This window comes from Enhydra lutris, unplaced genomic scaffold (genome assembly GCF_002288905.1).
Source record: "Enhydra lutris kenyoni isolate GAN:26980312 unplaced genomic scaffold, ASM228890v2 scaffoldscaffold95, whole genome shotgun sequence".
Lineage (NCBI taxonomy): Eukaryota > Metazoa > Chordata > Mammalia > Carnivora > Mustelidae > Enhydra > Enhydra lutris.
The window spans coordinates 347,272-365,192 of NW_019154179.1; the positions used below are offsets into that span (position 1 = coordinate 347,272).

The window sequence follows — 17,921 nt, forward strand, 5'->3', positions numbered from 1 at the left end:
TTTTTACTTATACTCTCTACCACTGATTTTCTAGACATTCTGTTCTTTAGTAATTACGGTACAGATTTAAGTTGTTACTGTAACGGTTTCTTGTAATTCTTCCTCATCCTTTTTATCATGTTGCTTTGTTGTCTTTTGATCTTACTCTGTTACACTGTCTCAGCCTGATGTCTTCTCATGGCTTTTTACTATTTTTTCATAGAAGTCATGTCCTCTTGTATGATAATGGGAATGCCAGTTTCCTAAGCTCATTTTCATTTCTGTAGTAAATTGATTTCTGAGGCTTGGAGAAAGTCTATGGATTTCCCTTCATTCCGTTCACTGCCCACTTGTGTGCGGCCTGAAGCCCTCTCTCTGTTCATCACATGCGAGGCTACTGAAGTGCATGGCTCCTTTATCCAGGCTCTGGTGTCTCCTTACCAGTTGTCTAATGAAGTTCTGCTGGACTCCCATAGGATCTTTTTCTACCCTCCCTACTAGGTTTCATGACATGCTGACTTCATTGAGTACATCAAACACTACAGTCTCAAACAGGCACTGATACCCAGACTCCGCCACCAGACTCCATTGCTGTTATTGTGGTTTACTTGTGATGACTGCATCTCCCAGGATGCTGTGTGGCTCTCCCTACCCCCACCTCACCAAGGCTACATACTTCCTCATTCATGATTTGGCCCTGCAGTTATGAAGTAAAGGTTTAGCAGTGTTTCTCAAAGTTGAGCATTATTTATCTTTTCGGGGGGAGGGGGGGATATCTCCAGATTCACTGGAGTTCACTTAAATTATTTGTATTAGAATGATATTTTAGAAAGTATAGATATAAGACCAGGCATAAACTCTTATATATTATATGTGTAATATTACACATTATAATATTATATAATAACTCTTATACATCTCTAAAGCCAAAATTAAATATAAATTAAACATAGACCAAACTATTAAATCAATAAAATTCAAACAAGCAACTCAGTTTTAATGTAGAGATGAATATTTTGCTGCGATAAAATTGTCCCTCACAATATGAATGTAGCGCTGGCAGCTTCATGAAGGTTCTTTTGAGATTATTGTGCCTCTTCTACCCTGAGCCACATTATGATATTTTTCTCCACCACTTTTCTTTCATGTGTTGTCAAGCTTTTGTTTACACAGCATACTGTGATGTCATCTAGCCTTTACTCACCAAAACGACATCCTTATGTTCTTTTCTCATTATCTCTCAATAGTTAAAGCAGCACTGCATGTCCCTGTGCAGTCATTTGCACTAATGCAGATGTGAACTCTGATATTGTTTGGTAGTACCCAGTTATATCTGCATGATCCAACCTGCTTGCGAAATCTGGCCCACTGCCTGTTTTTGTAAATAAAGTTTTATTGGAACATGGCCATTGCCTATGGCTGCTTTCATGCTGCAGTGGCAGAGCTGAACTGCAGCAATAAAGACTGCATGGCCTGCAAAGTCTAAAATATTTATTAACTAGCCCTTTACAGAAAAAAAAAGCCTTCTGACCTCTTTGATATCTGTCATTGTCTGTCTCTTTGAAGATTATAAAAAAAATCAATACAAGAATTGACGTTAAAATTTCCATGGAAAATGTTCATACTTGCAGGAATATGTCTGTGGATCTCTTTTTCAGAATTAGCAATTCAGGGCAGAGTTGTAACAAAGCAAATGCTAAATTGTGATTTGCTTATGTTCATACCACTTACACTTACGCGATAACATGGGCTTCCATTCATACTACTGACACTTATGCGGTACGGAGCAGACTTTACCAATTTAAATGGAGGGAGGATTGAGCTAGATGAGGAAAAAACTCTATGCCTAATACTGCAGTTCCCCTGCAGTCCACAGCTGGGGTTTTTCAAAGGACAACCAGGAAAGAGTACTAACAGAGCTCTTTGCCAGACCCAAAATGGCTGTCCTGAGGATGGAATAATGTCTCCAAATGTCTCTGCACTCCTTAGAGAAAAAGGGTATGTGGCTACAAGATGATACTACTTCCTTTCCAAGTTATGTTTTCTAGATTGTAGATTGGTCTCCTAGGACCTCCACTCTGTTGTGCACAATGCCCTTTAAAACGATGAGCTCTCCTTGAAAACACTAGCGGAAAACCCAACCCACAAGTCACAGTTTCCATCACAATGACACATCAACGTGATTAGCACATTTGCCAGGCCCCAGCTGATTTCTCGGAAGAAGCAAAGCACCTGGGAGCAACATAATGTGATGAAGAAGATACCAGCGACAGAAATGACAGCAGCCCTTGGGCAGGGGACAAAAATCATAAGACGGACCTCTGAGTCCTTGCTACATGGGGAAATCCTTCCTCCTAGCTGTTTATAAAAAGAAGGCTGATGGTTTAGATTGTAGCTTGATGACCATCATAAGAATTTTATTAGCTCAGAAGTCACCCACCTTTTTTTCAAGAAGGCTACGTCAAAGCTATAGATTTAGATTGACTTGTTTGGCTTCTTTATTATTTAACTTCCTTAGCATAATTGAATTCGGGCAGGCAGAAATGTTAGCCTGTGTGTTGTCATTGGCCTCTATTCCCTGCCGAAGTGTAGCTCAACTATTAAGCACAGAGACCCCATGCCCAAAAAAGTGCTCTGTATGTAATAGGTGCTTGATACTTGGTTGAATAAATGTGTTCTGTATGATCGGGTAGAAGTAATATGTTCATGGAAGGAACATTTAGAAGCACTATTGAATAGTAACAAAAATGATTTCGGGGTCATTTCTGTAGTTAGGCTTCTGCTTAGAGTTTATGCCTTTTCTCTATGCTCAATAAATAGATTTTAAGAGAAAAAACTGGCGTACTACATTCCTGTTTTTCCCTGTTTGGCAATTCTTTTGTTTAGTTTTATTTTATTTTTTTCAGGGTCTAATTTAGTATATTCCTACTTCCTAGAAAAATAAAACATTCCACTTGTTTATCATGGAAAGCCTCAAGTAAATAAACAAAATTAACTTAAGCTCCTTACAAATGTAAGAAAAGAAGCATATGAACAAGTGAAAGGTGGTAAAAACTATATGTGCCCTCACAAAGTATCTGATTTCATTTTTGTGCAAAAGTAAGAGACTGTAGACATTACTTCATCCTGGGCAAAATGCTACTCTGGCCTGCCCAAGACTAACTCTCTGACATTCTCTCTCTTGACTCTGTGTGGGAAATTCCAGGAAAAAGCCAAGATTTCAAGGTCCAGACCCTCCTGTGTGCAATTGAAAGCCAACTTTCTTCCCTCTTAATGGTTCAACATGAGCAATACTATTTAGACTGCTCCCACAGTATGCGAGCAGGAATTACGTAGAAGGAAATGGTAAAGTAAAAGACATTTAGGAATGGTTATGATTAAGAGTTTTCACCACAAAGAGAGAATGCAAAGTAGAGAAAGCTTCTTGTTTCTAGAACTGAGGAAACTTTATTCTGGGCACAAACATTATATTTCATGGGGTAGGAGTATGGAGTGAATGCATTCATCTTTTCTCTTTGGAAAGCTACTGGTGATTGAGACAGTGTTCTGCTCTGTTAACCTCCCTCATAAAGTCTCAAATCAGGCCCTGGCACTTTCCAAATCTTTGTCAGTTTGTGATTTGCTTTTGACTAGTTCTTGCTTGCCCTCTTCCTGTTGCACTTAACCATATTTGCCATCCAGGAAGGTCATCATGATTTCTTTTGGATAATGATGATTCCGGCAGGCGTGTTCCACTTCTTTTTGCTATGGATTTTTGTCTTGGGCTTGGCATTCATGGATTTTCTCCTGTGAGCGAAGTTCGAAAGTGTACCTGTGACCATCTGGAGCAGTAGGATTTGGTGTCTGGTTTGCTGACCCACTTGGTACTTAAGGTTAAGGGGAACCAAGTAATTTGTGTCACAGGTCAGAATGGTGCGTGAGATTTGGAAGAACAATCTCGGAGCTGCATATTCCTTTAGGGATTCATTAGCCACGAGGGAAAACCTCCAGATTTATGGAGGTGCTTGTGCTCTCAGCTCGGTAGGTGGCGCTCTTTTACCTGGTTCACAAGAACGATCTTGAAGGTCATTCTCTTCTGGGTCTCCTGTGCCTCAGGCGGTACCATGTTGCGGGGAAGGAAAGCTGAAGCCCTGCTGGGTGGCATCGGTGCTTGAGAAGCAGTGGCATGACCTGGCACATGGCCTCGGTTAGGCAGTCCCGGCACATACCAGTCCAGAGCATTCTTACTGTCTCCTTTGTTCTGGTGCCAGTTCCCGCCCTTGAGCAACAGCAGAGAAGAACTAACGAAAGACAGTCACGCCATGGGTATTCAAGAGGGTGGCACTAACTCATAAAACCAGAACGTGTAGACTCAGCAACTACAAAGTAGTGAAAGAGAAAGGACTGGGGTTTGCTGAAAGACCCGAGCACTGGGCTAGGAAGCCAAGGGAAGAAGAGCAACCCAAACTGGGACCTTTACCTCTTTTTTGTGTGTCTGTTATTATAAGAAATACATAAGATGTATAAAACGTGCACATTGCGAATGGTGCGACTATCTACATTTATTTATTAATACACATTTTCTTATATACATATGTTCCTGTACATCTTAAGCATCTTGAATATGTGATACAAAGATATGCCAGAATCATGAAATAGCTTGTTGTATGGAATGGTTTGGGCTGCAAACTCAAATTAAGAAGAGTGGCGAGAGAAGGATTCAGTGGTGAGGTAGGAAACAAGCAGTGACTACAGAAGAATTGAGGAAAGAAATCTGATATGTTAAGTAAAAGCATGTATCAATTCGATGTTTCCAAATGCTTCATGTTATTTGTCTAACCTACAGTGCAAGAGTTTAAAAGATAAAGTGAATGCTTTTAGTAGGAAGAATTTAAGAGCCTGTCTCAATTTTCAGTGAAAACAATAACTCTTTACATACAGAAAATTATGTGAGATGTTTAACTTTGCAAAGATAAATAATCTGCTTTTGCCCCTTGTAGAAGCAGAACGGTTATGGGTGCTGTGGCTATATTTTTGCAATGTGTTTTGTGAGTATTTCCAAGACTCCTCTAGAAACAGGACAGTGACTTTACATTCATTTTGTATTTCCTTTATTATTCGTAAATAGTTAAAATATATATATATTATTTTTTTTCTTTTTGTAAGAATGATACTCCCAAATAATTGGCAAAGTTTTTCACAGAAAGTTTTTTCTTTTTTTGGCAGAAAAAGTTCTCTCTCCCTGCTGTGGACTGATTCCATCATGTTCTTCCTTTTTCCTCTTCAGTCTTCCTCCCTTAGAAGATAGAATCTTCAAAACTATTCATAGGGCAGTTTTTTTTTTTTTTAATGTGATACATAAGAAAATAATTAAGGCAATTGTTTTAACACTGTCTGGTTAGAAGAATTTTTCAGAGCTAAATTTTAAACTGCTTCTTGTGATTGGGAAAGTAACCCATTTCAAATCCTTAACCTACCCTACAAAAAATACAGTGATCTTGTGTTTTTTCTGAAGAAAATTTCAGGCCCGTTTTGGTCATGAACATGTCTATTTGGATCTTGTAGCAGCTGTTATTGTGATTATAAGAACAATCCTTGATACGATGTATCTCTGTCTTTCTAGTGAGGCAATCAGAGTATAAGAATTTTCCACCCTAAATAAGTTCCAATTTGAGAAGGTGGTGTAGGGGTATTCAGGAACTTTCTGAGGCCCAGAAGGGAGGCCAGATGGGTGGCTGCTCAAGCCTGTTGGGTTAGGGAGTGCCACTTCCTCTAGGCCCCTTCCTCCCTCACCCCTCCCTGTTAGTCTTGCTAATGAATCCGGCCTGGCCGTGAAATCATCCAGTGGTGTGATGGGCTTCTGGCCTTTGCAGAGGAAAAACTCTGGGTTAATTCAAGTACAGCGTGTTCTCTTTGTTTTGCAGCTGGTGTAGCAAGGGAGTCTAGGGCAAGTGGATTGAATCAAAAAGGAAAATGAAGGCATTCACTGTCTATTTCATCGAGGATGGCTCATTTAAAGTAAACACCATTTAAATAGTCTCCAAATGGCCCATTCTATATGAAGTCATACAGGATGCCCCCTTTGGGCTGTCATTCTCCTTTAAATGGATCGCTTTGTGTGCACTGCGTTTTAATGCCATTCAACCTTAAACCCCATATGTGGGCCTCATCAGGCCACAGGCTTCAGTGCACATGTGGCAGCCATACCTTCAACATTCTTTGTCTCTGCCTCCAGACAGTCAGCCCAAGCAACAGGGGGAGGGAGTTGTAAAGACAACAGCAGTTAACATTTCTTCAACACTTATTATGTGCCAATTACTGTGTCTAGTGATTTCTCTGTATATTATCTAATTTAATCCTCACATAACCCTAGGGGGCAGGTACTACAATGATTCCCTTGTTACAGGTGAGGGGATTGATGCACAGAGGGATTAAGCAGTGTGCCCACACTGGTAAGTGTGGCTCTAGGAATTGAACCCCAGCAGTCAGATTCCAGAGCTGGAGCTCAATCAGTGGACACATTCAGGAGAAATAAGCTCTCATCAATTCTTTTCTCAGGGTAGGCTTATCCCAAACAATAGCTAATCCAGAAATTATTTCTCTTTGTCTTTGGAATGCATGCTCTGCTTTCTGCGGGCAGAAGTTCTACCTTGTTACTTGCCTTTTTTGCAGTCGGGTTTGAGGATGAGATCAGGTATTCCTTGAGCACCCAGCTCTCGGTGGCAGTGGGCGGTCTTCATACAAGATTGGGCTCAGTGGAATAATCCATCAACAGACAACCCAAATGAGGCTTTCCTACCAGACATGCCCTCATAGTAAGAAACTAGTAAAAACCTCCCCCAGAGAACTGGAAGCATTCAGTTGTCACAGCAGTGGCTCCAAATGTTCACCCAGGGTTGGGCAAAAAGCCCAGGGCTGGACAGCTTTGGGGAACTTCTGTGAAGGGTCCAAATAGGGTCTCTGGGAAGTGTGTTCCTGGCCAGTTCCTTTTGGGTGGCACCCCCCCCCCATGGGCCCGTCCCTGTTTAACTGGCCTTGGTAACCTAGAAAACCTTTTTTTTTTTTTTTTTTGCTGTGAAAGCTTGAAGTATAAAACAGTTTACTCCACATGAGCTCTACTAAGTAGAGGAGCTTCAAGAATCTTAAAAAATAAAAAAGTCTTGAGGGTGGTATAGAAGAAAATCATCTTGAACATTTAAAATACGGGTTTGGGTGATGTTTTCCATACGTGCCCCCCACCCCCATCCTTTTCTTTCCATTGTTTAAATTCAGAGAAGACGACAAGGGAGCAATGGGAGTTCTGAAATATTTTTGCTGGACCTAACTGAGGTTCTGCTACCACTTTTGCTATCTTACTCCCAAACTTCAGGTCATTTAAGGTTTCTGCCTTGAAAAGAAAAGAGAATAGAATAGAAGAGAAAATTAATGTCATTAATTTCTTTATGGCATCTTCTTCTTCTTCTTTTTTTAAAAAGATTTTATTTATTTATTTGACAGAGAGAGACACAGTGAGAGAGGAAACACAAGCAGGGGGAGTAGGAGAGGGAGAAGCAGGCTCCCTGCTGAGTAGGGAGCCTGATTGCGGGGCTCGATCCCAGAACCCTGGGATCATGACCTGAGCCGAAGGCAGAAGTTTAACAACTGAGCCTCCCAGGCGCCCCTCTTTATGGCTTCTAATGCCCTCCCCACATCTCCTCTGGGATACAGATATTCTGATAAAGGCCCTGGGACAGGATATGATTTGGGCACTCTCTCTGACCTTGTGCAGGCATCCAACAGATACCCCTTATTCCATTAGCACTGTCCACTCTGGAAAGCAGTTCTGGTTCCTGCTGTTTCCACAAATCTCTTCTTGCCCATGTGCCAGATGTACGGTACAAGAACTGGAGGGACAGCAAAAATCAGATCAACACTTTTGATGCAAATTGTAGGGAGAAAGCCTACTGTGTACACGGTTTCATTCTTTTCCCTCCCAGCTTTATTGAGATATAATTGACATATAGCATTGTTTAGGGGATACAGTGTCATGATCTGGTGTGTCTATGTTGCAAAATGATTAGCACAATAAAGTCGGTTAACACATCCATCACCTCATGTAATTATAATTTTTTTGTTTTGTTTTGAGAACTTTTAAGGTCTAGTCTCTTAGCAACTTGCAAATACATGATACAGTATAATTAACTAGAGTCACCTGGCAGCATATTACATCCCTAGAATTTATTTATCATATAACTGGAAGTCTGTACCCTTGGACCCCCTTCACCCATTTCTCTGCCACATCCCCTGTTGTCAGTCACCAGTAATCTGTTTCTATGAGTCTGATGGGTTTTTTAGATTCCACAAATATGTGAGATCATTCACTATTTGTCTCTCTCTGTTTGACATATTTCACTTAGCGTAATGCCTTCAGTGTCCTTCCATGTTGTCCAAGTGGCAGGATTTCCTTTCCTTTTTTTAAAAAGATTTTATTTATTTATTTGTCAGAGAGAGAGAGAGCGAGCGAGCACGAGCACAGGCAGACAGAGTAGCAGGCAGAGGGAGAAGCAGGCTCCCTGCCAAGCAAGGAGCCTGATGTGGGAGTCGATTCCAGAACGCTGGGATCATGACCTGAGCAGAAGGCAGCAGCTTAACCAACTGAGCCACCCAGGTGTCCCAGGATTTCCTTTCTTTACGGCTGAGTAGTATTCCATTGTGCATATATACTGCACTTCCTTTATCCATTCTTCCGCTGATGGACACGTAGGTTGTTTCCATGTCTTGGCCATTGTGAATAATGTTGCAGTGAGCATAGGAATGTCGAAATCGCTTTGAGAGAGTGATTTCATTTCCTTCGGGTGTATACCCAGAAGAGTCATTGCTGGATCATATGGTAGTTTTATTTTTAATTTTTTGAGGAACTTTTGTACTGTTTTCCATAGTGGCTGTACCAGTTTACATTCCTAACAACGGTGCACAGGGTTCCTTTGCTCCACATTCTCACCAGCGCTTGTTTCTTGTCTTTTTGATACCAGCCATTCTGACAGGTGGGAGGCAATATCTCCCTGTGGTTCTGATTTGCATTTCCCTGATATAATAAGTGATATTGAGCACCCTTTCATGTACCTGTTGGCAATTTGAATATCTCCTTTGGTAAAATGTCTATTCAGGTTCTTTACTCATTTTTAATCATATCTTTTGCTATTGAGGTGTATGAGTTCTTTATATATTTTGGATATTAATTCCATATCAGATATGTGGTTTACAAATATTTTCTCCCATTCTGTAGGTTGCCCTTTCATTTTTTAAAAAATATTTTATTTATTTATTTGACAGATAGAGATCACAAGTAGGCAGAGAGGCAGGCAGGGGGGGGGGAAGCAGGCTCCCCGCTGAGCAGAGAGCCCGATGTGGGGCTCGATCACAGGACCCCGAGACCATGACCTGAGCCGCAGGCAGAGGCTTAACCCACTGAGCCACCCAGGTGCCCCGCCAGTGTTTTATTCTTAAAAGGGTTTTTTAATAGGCTGTTGTCTCTTACTTATCTCTAAATTGTCTCTTTCTTCTGAGGTATATTTTATCATTTTCATATTACCTCAGGACCAAAAATATTATTCTTTTTTTCTTAAGATGAACTTAAGAAATTAATTGACTGATTATTTTAAATTTTTTATACTAGAAAGGCACATATTCAAAGAGTCAGTTCTATTGGGTTTATTTTAATTTAATTTAATTTTAAAAAAGATTTTATTTATTTACTTGAGAGAGAGATTGGGAGAGAGCGCAAGCAGGGAAGAGTGGCAGGCAGACAGAGAGGGAGAGAGAGAAACAGGCTCCCTGGCCAGATGCGGGGCTCGATCCCAGGACCCTGAGATCATGACCTGAGCCGAAGGCAGATGCTTAACCCACTGAGCCTCCCAGGAGCCCCAGTTCTATTGGGTTTATTATACTCCTCCCCAAAATAGCAGTCCTCAGTACCTCTATTGTATTTCTTCTGTTTCAGAAGTAACCACTTTTACCTGTTTTATTTAGCTAATTATCTGGTGTATATGTCCATGTTGTTCAGTAAGATGCATGATGTTTTCATCATACAAGTAAGTAAGATGTTTGGGGATGATAAGGCTTTAGCTCTCTCCACCCTACCATCACACACATACCCCTTCCCCAAATCCCATCATCCTGATATAATTAATATCATAACCTTGATTAGATCAGTATTCTTTATATTATTGTATCTATGCTGTTAAAAGCGGAGTCTTGTACAACTTTGATTAATTACTTACAACTTTGATTACTTTGATTACAACCTTATTATTTCTGTACATGTTCTTTTTTCATGGGGGTTACTCATTGTGTTATTATTTGTTTTTCCTATTTGCATGGTTTTCTAAGTATTTACCAACCCCAGAGGCTTTGACAGTTGTTTAAATCTGCTAAGATGCTCAAATACATCAAGTTTTCTATCAGTTTGCTCCTCCTAAAAAAAAAATTTGCTCCTCCTGAAGCAGCCTCTCCCCAGGCTCTGGAAGGTCCTCTGAAGAGCAGGGTTGCCCTCTCTGCTGGGCTGTAGCTGGCTCCTGGGATCTCGCTTCTCCATTATTCTATAGGTTCCCTTTGCTTCTCTCCTGTGTTGGCTTGTCCGCCTTCTTCTTGGTTTACTATATCTTTTTGAAGCATATTTTACATACTTAAGTAGCTTCCAGAGAATAGAATACGTGGGAGGTGAATTTTTCTGAAACTGCATGTCTGAAAGTGTCCTTATTATATGTGATTTTTTTCCCCTCTTTCTGGAAGCTTGTGGAATCTTGTCTTTGTCCCTAGGGTTCTAAATTTCATAACGATACATCTCAATGTGGATTGATTTGTATCCAGTGTCCTGGGTGTTATGTGCCCTTTTGAAGTTGGAAACTCGTGGCCCCTTAAATTGGGGGAAATTTTCTCAATTTTTTTAACTGACGCTTTCCCCCCTTCTATTTTCTCTGTTGTCTTTTTCTAGTACTTCTATTACTTGGATATTGGACCTGCAGAGCTTTTCTACTTTTCCCTCTTTTTTTTTTTTTTTTCTTCTTTTGCTCTACTTTCTGGGAGACTTCTCCAACTTTATATTCCATCTCACACCTTTACTGAGTTTTTCTTTTCTTCTGTCACGTTTCATTCTCTTTACTTTGGAATGCTCCTTTTGTAAACTATACTATTTTTATTTCAGCACGGCAATATTCAGCTCCTACTGGGTATGTGTTTGGTGTTCTCTGAAATTTTCTTCTCCTTGCGTGACCAGTGACCTTTAACTTGCTTGTTTCTGTTTGTTTTGGTCTCTCAGTGTCACAGCAGCGGCTTTCTAGAGGTCCTGGAAGTGCTTGATTTGTCTGTAGGCAATTAGGAACGGGGACTAAAATGCTGATGGGAAGCTCTGAGTGCCTGTGTAGGGCTTCTCAACTGTGAGTTTCACCATAGGCTGATCATAGGACACCTTGGAAGTGAGTCTCCTTAGTTGTCTTCTCATGGACTATTTAGCGTTTTTTCGTTCCTCTGCCTGGAGGGTAAAAGCCTGATTGCCTGCATTCAGGGAACCAAATAAGAGAAGATGGCTGGTGGTCTCAGCATCTGATATGCATATGTTCATCTAATCCCATTCATTTGCCGTCAACTGTGCTGTTTTCCCCCCTCCTCCCCCTCGCACCGCCCCCAGTCTGGAGGCCCTCTCTCTTACTCTCTTTAGAAAATGAGTCTCCAGTTATTTGCTGGGGCTTTGGGGGATGGGGAAATAGGCTATGTTAGCGGTAGAGATTACTTAAAAATAAAAATATTTTAAAAATCCCTTTACTGTCCTTTAATTGGGTTTGGGGAAGAAGCAAACATAGCCTCATGTGTGCGATCTTCCATTTATACCTGAAAGCCTCACCATTGCTGTTTAGTTACTGATGCCCAAGTGACCAAAGCTTTTAAAAGGAAAATTCAGTGGCCCATGGTAAACACTCCAAAATATCCTTCAGAGAAGGAATGACCAGACCACAGCGCTTTGACTAAGAGAATTCGGTTAGTCAAGACTTTTTCTTTTAAACCGAGGCTGCTCAGAAGGTTTAGTTCCTCACCCACAGCTCCTTTCTTCTTCCATCTGCACCCTCCCCCCAGACCTCTCATTGTGTTGTCCGGTCCAGACTGAAGTTCTTGTGGGACAACTGTCGAGAGGCATCAGGCTGCAGAGGATGAGGTCCTGAAGGGAAGGTGGAAAAACTGAGGGAGGGGGGCCTCGGGGCAGTGCGTCCTGTGGGATCCACGTCACGCTTTTATCAAGACTGCTGTGACTGTCTCTGTGCCCTTCTTACTGGCTGGGGATCAGAGCGGCAGTGCTCTCTATGGCTTTCTTTCAAGCTCCGGAGAAACTACACACATCACTGGACTGACTCCAACATCACCGGATTTGGTTGTCTCTTTAAAGAGGAGCGTGCCTTCAGCTTCTTAGTTGTGGCGAGAGGGATCTTAAGTGTGGCGGCTCTGACTCCAGAAACAGGATGACCTCACAAGCAAGCTGGAGAGCATGACTGCCTCTAGGATGGGTGTTCAGTAGTTTCGAGCCTGCCCTTCTATAGTCCTTCAAATATCTCTTCTAGTGACTTCAAAACTTGATGTCATGTCGTATTGATTCAAACTTGATATCATGTTTTTTCCCTTATGTTTAAACCTTCGTTTCCTATTGAAAATTTTGTTTTTCCTTTCTTTTCTTTTCTTTCCTTTTTCCCTTCCTCCTTTCCCTTTAATCTTTCTTTCTTTCTTTCTTTCTTTCTTTCTTTCTTTCTTTCCAACAAATATTTATTGAGTAGCCATATCTGCTAGGTCTGGGGATCGACATAGTCCCTGCCTTTGTGGGCTTAGGTCCTGGCAGAGGCCCAGTGGAAAGTCTTGGGGTGGTGAGATGCAGCAGTGGGAGGTACAAAGGGTGTCGGATGCTTCCTAGTTTGGGCAAAGAGGCCTGGGGATGTGAGGGGTGATGGCCCGAATCACAGTCATGCCCTTTCCGGCTGACATCTCCCTGCTGTGTCCATGCAGCCATTAAAATTTTGTTTTTCATTGGAGGAGTTCTGTAATGTATTTCTTTGGATCTAAGTTAGTATAATTTCAGGAGATAATAAATAATGACCCCTCCACCTTCCTGAGTTCAGAATTAGTTGTGAGACAAAGAAGATAAGCATAAGGAGATAAAAACCTAACCTTTATTATTGATTTTTACTGCCAAAAGATTTTGAAAAATGTCACATTAGGTCTGTTGGCCAGTATGGGCATATTATTATTTCGACCCTGTATTTGACCTCTTATCTACTCACTGACCAAATTGGCAATCATCCATGAGTGTCAGACACTCACTCCATGAGTGTCTGACCATCTAAAACTTTTTAACAAGAATAAGAGGAGTAGGGACGCCTGGGTGGCTCAGTTGGTTAAGCAGCTGCCTTCGGCTCAGGTCATGATCCCAGCATCCTGGGATCGAGTCCCACATCAGGCTCCTTGCTTGGCGGGGAGCCTGCTTCTCCCTCTGTCTCTGCCTACCATTCTGTCTGCCTGTGCTCGCTCTCTCTCCCTCTCTCTCTGACAAATTAAAAAAAAAAAAAAATCTTTGGGGCGCCTGGGTGGCTCAGTTGGTTAAGCGACTGCCTTCAGCTCAGGTCATGATCCTGGAGTCCCGGGATCGAGTCCCGCATCAGGCTCCCAGCTCCACGGGGAGTCTGCTTCTCCCTCTGACCTTCTCCTCGCTCATGCTCTCTCTCACTGTCTCTCTCTGCTCTCAAATAAATAAATAAAATGTTTAAAAAAAAAAAAAAAAAAAAAAGAATAAGAGGAGTAGCTCCTGTAAAGGAGTTAGTAAGAAGCTGAAAGAGAGGCTAGAGGTATTTGTGTAATAGAAGTTTCCTCCATGGAAAGTTCCTTCCCTCCATGAGGAGAGGAGAAGTGTGTTCCATAACACGTGGTGATACCAATTTCCCTGAAGGCATACCATCAATTTATAGCAGATGCTCAGGAAGAAAAAAAAAATACTGTATTAGATCAGGTTGTATGACACATTCAGATTTCAGAAACATTAAAAGCATTTTCCCATCTTCGAAGTCTGGAAGGGTAGTGTTATAAGCAATCAATCATTTGTTCTTTTGGTAAACACCTTCACTCCGTTTGGCCTGAGTGGTGTGCACACCCTTGGCTGGGGCGGGGAGCTCCTGATGAAATTCCAGGCCTGTTACAAACGAGCTGGGAGTCCTTGGCTCCCCTGAACCTCTCTAGGCCTGGTTTTCATCTGCTTAGTGAGGAATGGGGGACCAGCCCAATACATGAACAGAGAAAAAGGATAAAAGATAAACCTGAGCTTCCATAGGTAATTAGTTTCAGAGTTGGGACCAAAATCCAGGTATCTTCCTTTTCTAGTCTCATTGTTCTCTACCATGTCCAGTTGAGACTGATTCTTAAATCGAATGTATACAAAACAGTTTAGCACCACAGAAGTGATCGCTCTTTTGTTCATTCATTCATTCATTTACTTATTCATTCAACAGAGCATCTTTTTTGGTGCCAAATACTGTGCTAGGCAATAATTATGAAGAAAACATGGTCTTGGGGCGCCTGGGAGGCTCAGTCAGTTAAGCTTCTGCCTTCAGCTCAGGTCATGATCCCAGGGTCTTGGGATCGAGCCCTGCATTGGGCTCCCTGCTTCTCCTGCTCACTCTGCCTGCTGCTCCCCCTGCTTGTGCACACACACTCTCTGTCAAATAAATAAATAAAATCTTAAAAAAAAAAAAAAAAAGAAAACATGTTCTTGTCTCTATAGCAGCATACAGCCTCTGCCTTTACGTGTTTGTAGCCCTTACGTGACCACCTCAAGTACCACCTTTTACTTATAGCCTCACTTGAAGCACTTCAAACTGATCCCAGGTCTTTGAGGAGTTACAGACCTTGTTGGCTGCCCCGAAATAGTCAGCCCTTTGTGCTATCCCCAAGACCTGCAGTGATGCTACTGCCGTAAATAAGACCCACCCCCAAGAATAGCTCGTACCATCATAGCACACAAGTTCAAGTGCCTAAAGAGAAAAACTATAGAGTGAGGTCCAGAACCCTTCCTTGGCTTCATTATGGTTGTTTCTCTCCTTCTGCTTCTAGGGTGCACAAGCTGGCATTACTACGTCACCATGCCAATGCCAGCCTCCACCTTCACAATCGCAGTGGGCTCCTGGACAGAAATGAAGCCAGAGATCTGCTCACCCAAGGATCTGGCAGCAGAGCGATCCCTCTCACCTTCTGAGACTGACTCCAGGTTGGTATTTGGGATCTTGCTGAAAAACAAACACTTAAGGGACCAGTATGATGCATTTATTCCAAGCACTGGGAACATGAGTCATCCCTGCTGAGAAGCTAGACAAAAATATGATTAAGCAAAGCAGGAAAAACCCTACTGGGAGGGAAAGAGTTGAGAGGCAGAAACATGGGCATATTATTCATGCAGAAAGAAAGAGAAAAGAAGGACATATGAAGTCCTCTGTGAAGTCAAGTGACATAATTTTATGTGTTGGGGTAAGTCAACAGAATCCTCAGACTCAACATTTTACCTCCTTTATTTTTTAACTTTGGTCTTTAGTGCTTAGTTGGTCAAAAACACAACTTAATGAAAAGGGGGTGCTTGTCTGTTGGATCACTTTGTGGGCCACCTGCTGTTTAGGTTTCCGGGACTGCTGTTAGCCCTTCATTCGTAGGGATGCCCGCTTCCCCCACCGCCCAGTGGGGCTAGTCAGCCTGCTTTGGGGCACCAGACACATGGTAGCTGTTGCAAGGTCATGGGGCTACGAGTAACCTACTGGCTCAGGACCCTTACCTTTGGTAGCGATTTCTTCTTTTTTCGGACTGATCAGAGCAAAATCTGTTTCAAGTTTTTAAAAAGCAACACAGGCTACTGGGTATTCACTTGCAGCCTCCCCACGCGTCTAACTATTTCTAACTTCGAAAGCCAGAAGAGAGGAGGGGAATGTCTGTAGGAGGTACGAAGTGTTCAAAGTGTGCGGCGTTGCCTCATATTCATCTCTAGGACTTTTATACCCAGCTCAGTTTAATCACTTTTCCTGTTTACACAGAGTCACTAGGTCCAGTACCTTCTGGAGGAGAAAGCCCAGAGTAATGGTACAGATGGCTAGCTCATCCTGGAAGACCAACTAAGACATGTTTTGTAGCTCAAATTCCTTCTGTGCCAGTTGTGTTTTGCCATGTTGCTTTCCCTCCTCCCGCAATGGCTGCAGTGGCTGGTTGGTACTGTGAGGACAGAAAGCCATTAAGCCCCCTCCTGGGACAGGCATGTCTTACTGCTTGCATTTTGCTTTTTGGAGGAAGAGAGGTAGTTTCCACTTCCTGCTTAGTAACTTGGCTATTTTGGACTATCTTCCCTGAGCCATATAGAGTATCCTAGGGTTTTATTAAAATCTTGGATTTTATTTATGCACACTTGAGAGAAGAGGAGAGTTGTGGACAGAAGTGATACATGTTACTTTCACATGGAAATATTTAATTGCATGTAAGACCCTAAGTGATCCCTTCCCCTGCCACTGAGCTCAGAATAGGCCTCATTTTGCAATTTCGGGTAGCCCAAATTTCTGTGTGGGGAGGACAGGTGCCCTGGAGAGTTACTTGGATCCTCAGTGGACTTGTTATGAGCAAGAAATAAACTTTTTTTTGTTAAGCCACTGAAACACTGGGGATGTTTGTTATTCAACATATCCTAGCCCATCCTGAATTGATACCAAAATCACTGGATGTTTGAAGTCAGGGAAAGTCTTTTTTTTTTTTTTTTAAGATTTTATTTATTTATTTGACAGACAGAGATCACAAGTAGGCAGAGAGGCAGGCACAGAGAGAGAGAGGAGGAAGCAGGCTCCCCGCTGAGCAGAGAACCCGATGTAGGGCTCGATCCCAGGACCCTGGGATCATGACCTGAGCTGAAGGCAGAGGCTTTAACCCACTGAGCCACCCAGTCACCCCTCTTTTTTTTTTTTTTTAAAGATTTTATTTATTTGACAGAGATCACAAGTAGGCAGAGAGAGAGAGAGGGGGAAGCAGGCTCCCTGCTGAGCAGAGAGCTCGATGCGGGGCTGGATCCAAGGACCCTGGGATCATGACCCAAGCTGAAGGCAGAGGCTTAACCCACTGAGCCACCCAGGTGCCCCAAAGTCAGGGAAAGTCTTGATCTAAGTGTCATCTTGGTTAGTCCTGAGGGTATGCCTATAAGATAGATAAATTTTATGTTCTGTGTTTTATAGATAAAGGTACTGAGGCTTTAGACAGCAATGTGTCCGGTTTCATAGCTCTACTGAGTTATAACACCTGGATTCCTATCTGGGCTTAACTCCTTACAGAGGTGATTCAGAATCTTACCTGGGGACATTTTTTTTTTTTTTTAAGATATATTTATTTATTTTAGAGAGGGCAAGCAGGAGCAGCAGAGGGGGAGGGAGAGAGAATCTTAAGCAGACTCTACGTGGAGTCCCATGTGGTTCTTGATCCCAGGACCCCAAGATCGTGGCTTGAGCCAAAACCCAGACTCAGACGCTTAGCTGACTGCGTCACCCTGGTTCCCCTATCTGGGGACTTTTAAAAACTGTGTATAATGTCCACGCCTTGCCTGGAGTCCGATCCAGCTTCCTATCTGGACAGTCAGTCCCACGACTGAGTCACTGTTACTGATTGTAATGTGTTGCGCTGGTACAGAGGACAGAAGTTGAGAGTTCTGCCTTTGAGTGTGAAGGTGCCATCCGTGCTGCTTGGGTAGGTTTCTTGGGGCAAAGCTATACTTTCCTGCTCTGTGGAATAAAGATAAATAATTTTAAATTTTATTTAAATTGTAAGATTTATTTAAAGATAAATAAAGATAAACAATAAAAAATTGGCTTGGGGGTCTCCAATTCTTCATGGTAAAGAAGCAGCTTTGGGGCTGCTTGACCATCAGAGGACGTGTGCCGTTGAAG

General features: G+C 42.2%; 1 protein-coding gene across 4 annotated transcripts in view; it reads left to right on the forward strand.

The window, feature by feature from the left end:
* LOC111139084 (chromosome unknown C9orf3 homolog) overlaps positions 1–17,921 on the forward strand; it is a 353,105-nt gene that overhangs the window by 62,024 nt on the left and 273,160 nt on the right. For all 4 annotated transcript variants that reach the window (XM_022491219.1, XM_022491218.1, XM_022491220.1 and 1 more), the window contains exon 4: positions 15,076–15,229. In XM_022491219.1, coding sequence (XP_022346927.1) covers positions 15,076–15,229 — 154 coding nt within the window. The remainder of the gene's footprint in view (positions 1–15,075; positions 15,230–17,921) is intronic.